We start from the raw sequence: 15,002 nt of genomic DNA on the forward strand, positions 1-15,002 counted from the left end.
TTTTTCTGGATATAAATGATGAATTAACCAATGCATAAAGCTAAAGCAACAAATATTTAAATAAAAGTTTACTTTGGAGCTTGTTCATTGATAGTTTCTGTGATTTTGGAAGGATTTAGCTCCAAAAAATTGTCATATATTTGTAAGCAACTCGACACCAATTGATAGTCTTCAAAAAAACTGTCATCATCTTGCTTTTCAAGAATATTATATAGAGTTGACAAAATCTTAAGATTTATCTAGATTTCAATAAATTCGATAATGCTACATACTATGGTATCGATTATAGCTTCAGGATTTTGAGTCTCTAAAATTAATTCAGGAGAGCTTAAATCCATAAGAAGTAGTATGGCGGAGCTAACAATACCATCATTTTCAGTAATCATCAAAGCTAGTAAAATTCGAAATCCTTCATGTTCACAGAACAGCTCAAATAACTTATTATCTGCTCCTATTTGTCGAAATGTTAAAAGGTCAGATTCAATATCATTTTCCAAAGTCAATAGTCTATTTCACATTAATACATTTTCGTTGACTGAATTATACAAATAAACGTATAATTCTTTATATATAACATATAAATATTTGTTTATTTTTATATTTAGTTTATCATTGTCGTATTTAACTAATCTCATTGAGTTGTATAATTCATTTATAAGAATATAAGATGTTTATAGGTAATTACTATACGGGAACTTAATATTTGATTGATAAATCCACTTAAATGATATATAAACTTAAATGTATCATAAATTAACTAACTGCCTACTACGTGTCATACTCAATCAATCTAATGTATATAATATAAATCTGACACTTTAGGTTTGGCAACCAAAGTTATAATCCATAAAATATATATATTTTATTTATAATTAACTAACTTTTGAGTTAATTCTGAGGATTTGATTTTTTCTTCTTCATATGCTTTTAATCGATTTTCAAGCTGCAATATGTATTTGGCAATATTATTGGGAGTAATACTAGTTATGGGCATCTAATGTACTGTAGAAATTATATAGCAATTACGTTATCAGCACCGTCTATAATTGCTTTTATTTCTTCAGGAGCAAGTGTTTCTGGTAAGTTCTCTAAATCAACATTACCAATTGCTGTACGTAGCTTTTTAGTTTCACTCATGACGCAGAGAAAATGTATTGAATTAACTCAGTTATATAAATATATTTGTTAGTTGACGTTTTAGCCAAATTGAAACGCCCAGTGGAACATAAATAAAAGGAATATCTAATTAATGAATACGAAATAGATTGTAACAATATCTAAATTATTGAATAAAAGCTGTTATCCTAGTTAAAAAAAAAAGCTTTATATTATATAAAGAATTACACTAAATCATTCCGCAGAGGATCTGTTTTTAGCGGAATTCCAACGCTATATTTCTTTTTCAAAAATTCTTCAACTTTGGAGTCTTGCTGATAATTGTATTTAGCTGAATTTACATAATGCGAAGAAAAATTTCGCTCATAAGGTAAATTGAACAATGCATGATTTTTCGCTTTGTTGTTGAAAGGAAACAAATTTGGTTTAATTGTAATGCATTTAGCATCTTGTTTGATATTGTCTATAATGGACTCAATTAATAACGATTTAAATGCTTGGAATATCCAATATATCCTACGTATTCTCAAATTTCTGTATATATCATTTTAAATGTATTAAAGAATTACTTATAAGTAAAAGCTGATAACATAACTAAATGCATTATCGATATTTTGTATTCATTTAAATGAAACTTGCTTCCTCCAAATCTATATTGTTGTATTTTTGAGCTCCACCTAATATAAAGGTTAACAAATAATTAATGGAACCTTGTAAATGTTTGGTTTAAACTTCTTATTATTATAATCTTGATAATTTTAACAATGTTTGCTAAAGATGAAGTTCGGTTTTGCTCAAAGGTAGCATAATCCTATAGCTTATATAATGGTTATGATGCTAATTACATGCAAAGATTTTCTAATTGTCTTGTATTTGAACTTTTCAAAATACAATTCAACTGGTTTTTTGAAAGACAAAACTCTGTGAAATATTTCTAAAGCTTGCCCTTTAGTAAGGTTTTTTTGCGAATTATCAATTAATTCAGTTTTTGAAATAGATTCAGCTAATTTATTTTTCAATGACGTTATTGTTTTTTGAGCATCCTCTATGCTATTTGTAAACTGAAGTTCTTTTGTTTTTGCTTTTTCCAATCCGTCTTGATGAACCTTTTTTATTGATTCTATTTCATTTTCCAAGACAGTTCGCGATGTTTGGTATTTTTTAGCGAAGTTTAATTCGGCGTCTTTCTTAACTTTATCAACTTCCAGTTGATGTGTTGATTCTAACGATTTTATTTGATCTTGCAGCAAAGAAATAATTTTTTTATATCCTCTTTCAAGTTCTTCTACATAATTAGCAAACTCGTTATCTACCGTTGGTTTTTTTGAATGAATATATTTGTGAGTAATTATATTTGGGCTTAGAGGGGTTGTTATTTGAACAGAAACTAAAATTATGTTAAAAATTCAAATTATTTACCTCTTTCCTTAGCACTAGTTTTAATAATTGATTTTGATAATGGTGGTGCTCGAACAAAATCAGTTTCGGTTGAAGAAGATGAAGGATTTTGAGGTGTAAGTGTTTCCATTATATTTTCAACTGCTCCTCGTCGAACGGCAAAATTCCTTGTATCATGATCACTCAAATAATCAGATGATGTAGCATGTGTTATAACATTTATAGGAATGGTTGAATTTGGTTGCTTTTGAGAGAAACGTTCTGATAAATCGTTAGGATCAACTTTTTTTAGAGAACTGTTAGAAAAATCTGAGTTTTTTTTATTGAATATAATTTCCGATTTTATTCCTTCGACATCTTGTCGTAAATTTATGGGCTCCTTTTTTATGAGACTTTCTTTCAACAAGTTTTCACTATTTTTTCTGATGATTGAATTAATTTGTGTTTTCTTTCTCTTTTCATCTTCTTCTTCTAGTTGTTGCTTTAAATAATTTTCCAAAGACAGTGTATTGACCGTTTGATTATCGCTTGTAGTCGATGTTAATGTTTTTTCGGATTGGGAAAAAGGCTTGTCAAAAGTAACCAAGTTATTCTTGATTATAGGGTGAGAAAGTCTAAGAAGCGTTTTATTACAGCGTTATTACTTCAAATTAACGTTTCGTGAATTACTTATTTCATCTTCCTCCAGTGATTTACGATGGACAATTATTTTGTTCAATGGAGAATAAGCACTTTTATCTTAAAAAAAATTATAAAGTAATTGAAATACCTCGATTAATTTTTCCTGTTTCAGAAATAACATTATTATTTATTTTGATAGAACGTGCAGATGAAATTTTTACTTTGGGTTGGATAGATCTGACGTGGCTCACAGCATCATAGGCATTTGCATATGATATGTTTCTTTTTACTGGTTTTGATGAAGTAGGATTAGAAAATAAGAACAACGAAGCTCTGTCCTCTGGAGTATTTTTTTTAGAAACAATTTCTCCTATCTTATTCAACATTGGGCTTTTATTCCGAAGATTAGCAATTTCTTCTATGTTTTCATAACTTGATGAGTCATTTGTATGTGTTCGGCCAAAAACGCGTTTGGCAAAATTATGTTTCTTTATAGATGGTTTACTTATATTCTGTCTCGGAGACTGATAATCATGAAAAACCTGATTGGGCTCACTCTGATTGATAGACTTATCATATCGAACATCTGAAGTACGAACAGCTTTCATATTATCAGTATTAGTGGCTTTTCCCTGACGTTTATAATTAGCGTCGGATAATGCCACTTGTGGAGATGGTGCCTGAATTGTATCTTCATGAGACAAATAATTGTAACTTGAACTTTCATCACTTGAAGGATCATTCCGATATTTATTAATTTTCATGAGAAAACTTGAGAATATATTGTTATCGGCAGGTGTATCATAAGACTTATGTATTCAGTGTTTCAATTTGTAACCAGATTAAATTGACTCATAATTTCAATTTATATTTATTTTCTTAACCTCCCGACTTTACAAACAATTTTCTTCCAATAAAATCAGATATAAAAAAATGACTCTTTATTAATTAAAACATAAAAAAAAAAACCAGTGATGCAGTTTTACAAACTGAACCTTAATTCTAAAATTCTATTGATTCTATCAATAATTGTAAATACGCAGATCGCTAAATCTTCTCAAACTCTACTTTGCAGTAAAAGTCACATATCTAATTGCTTTTTGGACCCTAGCTACAAATATGATGTTATAATTGTAGGAGGAGGAGCAGCAGGCTGCTCTTTAGCTCGTACTCTTGCTGATGCTAACCAATCTGTACTACTAATTGAACGTGGCTCTAGTCGGAATCAGCATAAGTATACACTTGATGCAGAAGGGGCAGGTAAATATTGTTAGCATATTGTGCTAAATTTTTTGTGAATTTATATATGATATATCAATTTATTCTGTTTTAAGTTCCAATTAAAATACTTGAACTAATTTTAAAAAATTATATAGGTTGGGTTGTTAATGATCCCAGTGTCTCCCAGTTAGTGGTAACATCGGATGAAGTGAGATCTCATATTGGGTCCGTACTATCAGGTGGAACAGGAATCAATTTTGGTGTTGCTATAGCAGAATCCGATGACTTTCTTTCTTACATGGAACTTAATGAAGGGGTGCAGTACAACCACACTTTATTTCACTCAGTAAAACATTATAATTTATACTAAGATTAGGCTTTGGACTGGTCTTTAAAATTATTCTCGAATCCGCAGCCACCCTTCACAAATTATAATCATGCATGGAAAAAAGCGTTAGGATCAAGTAAAAAAAAGTCATTTATAAAATAAACCATATGTGATTTCAGTATTTAAGAGTTCTTTCAACAACCAACAATATCTTCAGAAAAATGCAAGTTGGGAACCATATATATTATTCAATCATACGGAAAATAATAAGCGGCTTGGTGCTGATATAGCTTTAGGCCTCGCAGGAGTCGATTGGCCAGAAACATTGCACGTACTAACAGATCATACAGTTGATAAAATTACTATGGAATATGATGGATCAAGTTATAGAGCTGAGTGTGTCATTGTTCATAAAAGGCTTCTCAAAGATATTGCTCCGATTCAGAGTAAATCAACGTATAGTTTATTGAACAATATTTTATCTTTTTTCAAAATTCGAGAAAAACCAAAAATATTTTCCAACGTTTTTCGTAAGATAAGTAGATATTCAAAAAAAACCTACAGAGTCTAGTAATAATCAATTTAAGATTTGCATAAAGTCAACCGGAAAAATCGTTTCATCAGCTGGTAAAACATTTTTTTATATATTCAATTTAAAGGGGCAATCCTGACTCCTTTATTGCTATTTCGAAGTGGGATAGGACCTCTAGACTCAGTCAAAAACTCAAATGCACCTCATCTTATAAACTTAACAGCTTTAGGAGAAAATTTACGCGATCGAACAATGTTACCATTAAGTTTCTTTTTTAAGCGTACTAATCAATCTCAAAAATTTCCAATCACAATTTGTCACTCTGTTGGATTAGGCTATTTTGGGGATAAATGCCATAACTTAGAATATAATATCAGCAATCCAGACTGTTTTGTTTTAGGATTAGAAGAAATATCCGGTGCTCGAGCGGCTGCAGGTACAATCTACGCTACTCGTATTTTATTTCCACCTTCAATTCGCCAAGAACCACTGATTGATTTCATCATTAAAGTAATATCAAAATAACTTTAAAATTAAATTATATTTAATTTCGGCAGATTATTGTGGACTGTGAAGAAAAGCGTATTCCTTTGGGAAACCCTTTTTTACTTCCTGCTTGTCTGGTTGCAGAACAAATATCATCCTGTTTTAGACGAGTAGCTACACAGATATATTTCACAGCAGAACCAAAAAGCACAGGCTCTATAAAAGTTTTGCCTTCTGGCTTAGTAAACGTGACAGGAAATTATCTCAAAATGTCAGATGATTTAGTTGATGCAATGAGAGGTGTTACAGCTTTAATTAATCAAATAAATGAAGGTCCATATGAAGACATATTTGAAGAATTTTTTCCCAATTCATGTCCATTAATTATTTTAAGAAGCCTGTTGTTACTATTAAATAAAAAAGGTTTAAGAAAACAGATAGAATCTTCATCAATTTCAGATGACTCCATAACAAAAGTATATGTTTGATATTAATTACTATAAATTTTAGGTTGAAACTTATATTTCGGAACAAATGAATCAATTGATGAATCAATCAAATTTGAATTTTCCATTCAATAATAGGCAAAATCAATGCTTCAGAAATGAAGAATACTGCTCTGAAGAAAACTGGAGACCTTTCTTAAGACCCTTCAAACCGTATACTCAAAAATATGGTTCTTTTCCACCCGTATTACCAGATTCTCGCAATTTTACTAATCTCAAAGACTTTGTGACAACATATATGACTTCAATGTGGCACTGGGTCGGTTCTGCGCCTATGGGGTTTGTTGTTGATTCAAATTTTAAAGTTTACGGAACAAGTAATTTACATATAGTTGACGCTTCCGTTTTAAATGTAATCCCGCGAATGAACCCTACGATCAGTGTGATATCTCTTGGACGATATGCAGGTCTTAAAATTATTCAAAACTCATAATGAAAATTCATCTCCAATCAAAATCTTTCCAAAGATGACTTTTTAAATTTTCGGTTTGAATTATGTCTTGACTCTTTATACTTTGTCTTTTTTTTTACACTATCACCTGAATTAATAAATAAACACTTATAATTCAAAATGAACAAGTGAAACTCCCAAATCAAAAACAATTTAAACTTACTCTGATGTTTCTCATTTTCCTGAATCTTTTTTCTTTTTTTCTTATTACGTTTAGCCAACTTTTTTTTTTTTTATCCTCTAGCGCAAATTCATCTTTAAGCTTACAAAAATTGATATTATATAATACATACCGCTGCTTTTTGTTCTTGAGTTAACTCAGACTTCAATAAAAGCAATCGTTTAGGTTTTGCATTTCTAAGAAACACATTGATTCAATTTGGATATAAATTTATTTGACATATTACGATTACATAAAAACCGTTGCAAAATATAATTTTATATTTAGTACCAACTATATGTAAAATAAGATTCAAGTTGAGCTATATTTTTGTTTAAAACATATAAAAATTACTGAAATATTATTAGTACAAAAAAATAAAAACCTTATAGTCATTATATTAAATAACACTGTAAATAAATGAATCAATATCTTTATAAAGTAAAATTAATTGTTTACTTAATTTATATGACAATTATTTTAAACTTACAAAGCTTCTTGCATTAACTCTTCTTCAAATCTTTTTTGAAACTCAACTTCTTCTTCCAAATCGCCTGGTGTGTTTCGGTCTAAAAACCACCAATCGTTTCGAAAAAATTTTCCAAATTTTCCTTGTATACCAACTTGAACACTTTGCCCTGTACAACTTGATTACTAACACATTGTCTACCTAGATAACATTCTCTATCTTTGAAAATTTGACTTTTGATGGAATCCCACGAAAACTGTTCCAAACCTCCTCTAACTCCTTCACGGGAGGGACCTTCATATAAATCAACCATTGATTAATTTATTTACAAAAAAACCCAGTTTTCCTACAATGTCAGTATATATTTGATGCCTTGTAAAAAATGTGAAAAAAAGCTAACTAAATTAGCTACCCCAGATGTTAAAGAAGGTTTAAATTGTACTTACAAATATCAGTTTATAGGGCATAAAAGACAAATTAATTTAAATAAAACTCTAGAAAAAGTATCAAAAAAAGACAAGTAGGGTTTATAGTAATATACACGATATCGTCGTGTAAATTCATATAACTGCTTTTAAGACTGGATCCTAAAGGGGCTAAATGCTCTAATTGCAAAGCCGTATTACATGTCAGAGGAAAACTATGTCCTACATGGTATTATTCATATATATAAATCTAATTTTGAATACTCAGTGCACACCGGTCGGGAAAATGCTATTTATGCGGGAAAAAGATATTTGATACGTCACAACATTGCATGTCAATTGTATAGTTTGATTTTTTCAGTTTTAATATGCTTTTATTGGACCAGAAGATGGAAGACAACAACTATTTGAAATTATTTGCTTATTCTGCTGTTTTGCTGGATTGTCAATATACAGTTTCGAGGAATCAAAGGTTTCATTCCACTCTGATGTTAAAGGCTCAACATGTGCTACATTTGAGAGTGGACAATGCGGACCATTGGACAATACTAATGATTTCAGGTCTGAATGTTTTAAATGGGGGTTCATATTTTCCAGCAGTGTTTGAAAATGTGCTGCTGGTATAGTAACTGTTGAGTGATGATCATCCCCTTTCCCTTCGTATGCTAATGTGGATTGAACCGGTTTTGGCACATATATATTAACAGGGATAATTTTAGGTTCTGTTATTTTGCAATGTACAGAAAAGGTTTCCTCACTTTCTATCAAAATTGGCTCTAACTGTTGTCCAACAACAGTAGGTACTGGCTTATCTAAATATGTACATATACGTTCTTGTGCACAATCTGTTGTTTTGTAAACTTTTTCTTCTTCAAAAGGAGAGTTGAGCTTGAATTCATGAGCTTTTGTTCGCTGATGGTCTTTAAATTTCTCTGGCATATATTGTTGCTGTGATTGTAATTGTAATACATATTGCTGAGGCGTAAATTGCTGTTGTTTCAAATGTGCGTCTTGCTGAAATTTGTACTGCTGTTGTTGTTGTTGCTGTGCAATACATTCTATGAACTGCTGTTGTGGCACATACTCCTGGGGTGTATAATTTTTTGATACACTTTCTGGCGCGTAATGAAGTTTCGGTACATTTTTATGCAGATCCGGTAAATACTTTTGAGAAATGGGTGCATAATGTTGCATTTTTGATACATTTTGGGGTTTAGTCAAATACTGTAGTGAATTTTGTTGATATTTTTGGAAATTCGGTGAAGTTTGCTGCAAATTTATTGACATTTGTTGAACATTTGGCGAATTTTGATGTAGATTCGGTGAGTATTGCTGTGAATTCGGCGAGTATGGCGGTGTATTTGCTAAGTATTGTTGTGCGTTTGGTGAGTATTGTTGTGCATTTGGTGAGGATTGTTGTGCATTTGGTGAGTATTGTTGTGAATTTGGCGAGTATTGCTGTGAATTTGGCGAATATTGCTGTGAATTTGGCGAATATTGCTGTGAATTTGGCGAATATTGCTGTGAATTTGGCGAATATTGCTGTGAATTTGGCGAATATTGCTGTGAATTTGGCGAATATTGCTGTGAATTTGGCGAATACTGCTGTGGATTAAGTGAATTTTGTTGTGAGTTTGGTGAACGTTGATCTGAATTCGCTGTGTACTGTTTCATCAATTTATCGACTCTAAACTGAGAAGAATAATCATAAACTGCAGGAGGTAATTTAACGTTTTCTAAATCAAGATTGAGCTGCTCTGCTTTGATATTTGGTTTGTTGGGAGTTTGTTGCATTTTAGCCAACATCGCAAACAAATTCTTTATATTTATGTTTGTGAAAGATTTTACTGGTATTCCCGGTATAGTATCTCCGTCAGGTGATAATACATGTCCTTTATAGAATTGTTCAAGGTAAGAACTCAAAGCAAAGCCTACAGGTTTGATAATACCGTCTACATCTTTTGCCAAACCATGGAGCAATTTCCCTTCACTATTTATTGGCATGTGAACCAAGGAATCATTAACTGTTAAATAATTTAATATACCTTGTTGTGTTTTTTCATCCCATAAAGAATCTGCTATCGGCAGTCCTTCTATCATTTTTCCTTTTGTATAACAACTGAAGATATGATTTGTTGCTTCTGTTGCTTTTTTACCAACAGGTAAAACCACTTTTGTATTTGGACATATACCGTATCCATCAATTGGAGTTCCGTCGGGTTTAACAGCTAAAATAGCTATAGATCCATCTATCAAAAGATACCCAGGTGCGGGTAGCTGTGAAATTTGTTTATTTTCAGGTTCTTTAAGAGCAACCGTCTCTTTGACCTTATTCGAATTTTGGCTTGAATCATCTATGACTTCCGCTATATTCTCGCTTTCTTTTTCAGTTTTTGTTATCATTAATGGACCATTTGAACTATGATCTACACGTATTTGAGACTGAATAGTGTTTTCGTTGTTTTTTTGTTTCGAAAAAAGGGAGTTATTACGTTCTGATAGTTTTTTGGATGTAATTTCCAAAGAGTTTTGATTTATTAATGCTATATTTTTGAATAATAAATGATGAGGCTGTAAAGTTATGCCTTCAGTAATAGATCCATCATTTAGTCTTATTAAATTAGGAATAATCTCATTTTCAGCGTTATAAACTGGCAATCCAATTGGCCTAACGGTTTCTGATATTGTGTCAACAACATAATTAGGTATTGGTTGTTTAGCTTGATCTATAGCTTCCCAATGTCTTGAACCGTCTATTGCTTGATAAAAGGGTCTTGGCAGTAAGGTATGGCTGTTTAAAGCTTCTTTCAATACAGGTAGCCCAATAGCCAATTCATTTTCAGCTGTAATTATTGTGCAAGGAATAGTCGGATATTTAGAAGGATAAGCTTGTCTTCCTACTGGAAGTATTTGAGATGAATATGGATGTTTTGCCATAAAATTTATTGGATTTCCTGATGAATCAGCTACTTCGGCGTAAATAAACTGATTTACGCCATAATATAATCGACCAGACAGGTGTATAGTTTCTATTTTCACATTCTCTATAGAGCTCATTGATCCGTCGGACTTATCTAACTTATTTGATATAAGATTATAAAATTATTAGTAGAAAGAAATAGTATTAATATTATTTTTTTACTAATTATTTATACTTTCAATGGTTAATAGAAAAATAATTCAATTTCACTAATTATATATGATTGTATAAATAATAAATTTTGAAAACACAAATAACATGTAATTTATATATATATATATATTATTTAATATTTACGGGTTGAATATGCTTGTATAGCAGCTGATGGTTGAAAGTTACTACTTTAGGCGATAAGATGTTTGAAGCTAACTGGTTTTGAAGCATATACTTATGTATAATCAAATGTGACTTGATCTGCACACAAAGTTATGTGAACCGCATATAATCACATGTTTATCAGAAATCTTGCAAAATATACCTTTTCAGTGCTAAATGTACAACTGAATATTTCTAATGTATTTTTTAATTATAAAAAATTAGACAAAATTAAGTTGCTTGTTCAGTGGCACTCTTGATTTTTTAGAAAGTAAAATTTAAGATGCTCGATATCAAAGTAATTTAAGTCCTCGACTTTTTTTACACGAACCAAGATTTCTGTCAATTTGATAATATCCTTCGTTGCCGTATTTTAGTTTGCATAGTCTCTCTCCCATATTTTTAAAGTCTATAGATTTACAATAGTATTTAAGTTATTATAACTTAGTTTAATATATACACTAATACTTCATTTTATAGCTTTAACCTGATTTGAACATCGATGATTTATGAGTAATTGAGTTTTCATAAGAAATAAGTGCTTTGGCTATTTGGTCTATTTGATTATTTAATCAAATCATGAAAAATTACGATCAACCATAAAATTATAATCCTCTATATAAGAATTTGATTTCTCCCTATCTTTAATTATGTTATCATTAGAAAATAATTGACCTGTTTGGTATTTATCAAAGTGTTTTAAAAGATAATAATTATCGAACACTCCTTGAAAATCAGTTTGCTTATCTTCATTTTTAACAAATTGATAAATGGGGAAAATTACAAAAAATATAGTTATATAAATTATCATTAATTATGTAATTGAACTACCGACTGAAAAAAAAATTATTAAATAATAGTTTAGAAAAAAATAGAACTTTGTGCTAATTGATAATTTTGAATATTGAACTTAAATTAATTAACTGATCTGTGTTCTTTGAAATCCATTTATACAATGTCTGAGAACAAATGATTTAAATCTTTGTTTTCATAATTACTTGTCGAACAGCTCTTTTATGAGAAGTGAACTCATTAGAATTTGATGATTCAAGAAGCATTATAGCGTGACTTAAAGCTTCCTACAAGTTAGATTATAGAAGTTATTTTTCTAGATTACATTAAAATTATCAACATCTGAGCTGTCTTTCATTTTAAGATTTGTACAAGAAGATTGGTGACATCGGTAACCAGAAATGATGGATACAGAATTGCTTTCGCCACATTCCGCACACCTTAGTTATAAATCAAAACAAAATTCATTTACAGCCGTTTATGCATATATATTTTGTGAGCTTGTCTTTGTATAAATAATGTTAGACAATTTTGAATAAAAGATATCGGTAGGTCCTCGTGACATTTCAAACAACTAAAACTCTAGAAATACAATATGATTAGATGTGAATTGGCATAGTTATCAAATCATTAATTTTCTATTAATTATTAATAATTATAAACTTTTTAATAATAAATTTCAACTTAAAATATAATTTAAGACGTAAATTTAGAATAATGAGATATATAACTACTAATCATAATTTATGTTAAAATACAACATTACATTGATAAATGAATTGATACTATACAAATATTGCCCCGCATATGTTACAAACTATATGCAGTTTTTTTATATAAACAATATTAAATAATTATAATATTTAATATAATAATAATATATATATATATATATATATATATATATATATATATATATAATATATATATATAGCTTAGTGTAGAATAAAATTATAATAGAGCTTGTGTGCAATATACAACTTAAAACTTATAAGTTAGCTTACTTTTATGGCGTAAGAGAGAGGCATTGAGATAAGGCAGTATGGACATCTAAACGTTTCCTGGTCTAGAAGGGTCTAAATTGTAATTTTTGAACAGATTCTTACATTTTGATATTCAGGAGTTTCCACGGAAACTGAATTTGTTTGAAATATTGTGGAATTATTGGTATCTGTAAATTTGCTTGTATCGGGAAGCTTGCAGTTAAGTCCAAGACATTCTGCAATTCTTTCGTAACTTGTGCCTTCAAGATGTGCACATAATCGTTCCACAGATGGTAAAATTTGGTTGTTTATGTACCAGCTATGATCGACCTTCATAAAATTCATCAATTCATATTTTAAAGTGTACTTTAAGGTTTTTGGATTTAATTTCTGTTGGGTGAAAAGCTCTCTCAGCTATAATGGCTCCTTCAACATCGCAAAAAACGTAAGCAATCTCGGTTCCTGGTTGAATAGGCCATCCATTTACGATTAATCTTGAAGCTACCTATGAATTTGGAATATACAGCACGCTAACCTGCACATGTGGATGGATTCGAGCATCCGCATATTGCTGAGGTAATTTTTTTAGCGTTTTTGTTATAATAAACATATTAACGTCAAACCTGCATATTTATGATCACATTTGACTATAAATTATTCATTTATATATATATATATATGTATCAATTGAATAATGCTATAAACTCAAACATGTATTTCAACATAATGTATCTCAAACTTTGTATGAATAATGCCCAGCAATTATTACTTATTGTCGAAAATTTGTTTGCGAATATTACGAAGATACTCATGAAGAATTTCAACAACTTTTTCCACAGTATATGACGAGTTAAATATAATAGAAAGAATATAATTTCCGATCGATTTGGTTATAGGAGACCAGTCTCTTCTAACTAAGTCGATTCCTTTATTCTCCTGTTGATACTTCTTTTCTGCGTAATTAATGATCTGTCCTCAAATTAATAGTTATCTAATATTTACTTTTACACAGGCATATTTCTTTTTTTTGAGAAGTAACAGTCGCGAAAATACTGCATCTAGTTCAATTTCCAAATGACTCTCCGGCAAATTTATTAAAGATTTAACTTTTTCCGATATCTGTGATAATGTAAGTTTAAATTATGTCTATATACTAGAGCTTTGAACGAATAACTAAACGTGTATAAATGTAATATATAAACATTAGCTCTATTATATTTTATGTATATAAATTCAAGTATGAGAATAAAATTACCGTTAGTGCTTTTTTGTAATTAACGCCTTGGCCGTCATCAACTAATCCTGTATTGATCATAAGGGAATCTGTATCCCCATAAATTACATTCAAGTGTAAAGTATTTTCTACTGCATCACGTGCTTCTTGTAGGGTAAGTCTTCCTTTGGCTGTCACCATTGCTGCAAGAGGAAGAGCATAAAATCTTGAGAGCGAATATCCGAGACAACCATATATGGAATTTGCAGTAAGTTTCAAAGCGAGTTGTCTTATATTTAAAGCTTCATACTGAGTTTCATTAGCAAACTTCATTTCAATTTTAAGTTTATTTCTTGCCTTGAAAAACACATTAAAAGTCATAACTGCCTTACTGTTACAAGATCTCTAACTACAGTAGGTAAAATTCCTAATGGAATATCTTGTTTTATGGAGGCTTCATTATTATCAAATATAACTGTTGTAAAACAAATATTATATTCCTGGTAGCTTCATTTATTCATAGATAAGCTTACTTGTATCAAAGAAGGATACAGAGAATTAAAGTCCAACAGTAAAACAAATTGTTCGTATAGTCCGCACATTGGCTCTAAAACAAGTCCTCCTGCGTAGGATTCCTATACATAAGTTATAAGCTAGTATAAGGAGTGATAAAAGAAAAACGCAGTTCACAGTAATGTACAGTATTACTATTTAAGGCTACAATTTAATTGCATTATTTTAACATATAATTTAAATAAATGACATAAATATAATAAATAAAAATGCACAACTGAATACATGATATATATTAAATACTTATGATAATAATATATATAATAAATATATTATATATAATAAATATATTGTATATGATAAATTTATTATAATAACAATAATGTGAATCTTCGACAAAAGGAAAATTTATTACTGATATAAGAAAAATTACTGCTATATAAATTATATTCATAATATTACTTTTTTTTTGTTATTATTGTCGTAGTCGTCT

At 30.0% G+C, this 15,002-nt stretch overlaps 1 protein-coding gene and 1 long non-coding RNA gene across 2 annotated transcripts; both read left to right on the top strand.

Moving 5' to 3' along the window:
- The first annotated feature begins 4,109 nt into the window (after positions 1-4,109).
- LOC133320718 (uncharacterized) lies at positions 4,110-6,641 on the top strand. Its single transcript, XM_061529315.1, has 6 exons — positions 4,110-4,395; positions 4,512-4,702; positions 4,902-5,130; positions 5,617-5,726; positions 5,774-5,944; positions 6,213-6,641. Exons 1-6 carry the CDS (start codon positions 4,110-4,112, stop codon positions 6,639-6,641), a joined length of 1,416 nt encoding a protein of 471 aa, XP_061385299.1.
- Positions 6,642-7,651: 1,010 nt separating this feature from the next.
- On the top strand, positions 7,652-8,109 carry LOC133320710 (uncharacterized). Its single transcript, XR_009753909.1, has 4 exons — positions 7,652-7,717; positions 7,751-7,808; positions 7,868-7,942; positions 7,982-8,109. It is a non-coding gene; the product is annotated as an uncharacterized LOC133320710 (long non-coding RNA).
- Positions 8,110-15,002: the final 6,893 nt, after the last annotated feature.

This window comes from Danaus plexippus, unplaced genomic scaffold (assembly GCF_018135715.1).
Source record: "Danaus plexippus unplaced genomic scaffold, MEX_DaPlex mxdp_50, whole genome shotgun sequence".
Taxonomy (NCBI): Eukaryota; Metazoa; Arthropoda; class Insecta; order Lepidoptera; family Nymphalidae; genus Danaus; species Danaus plexippus.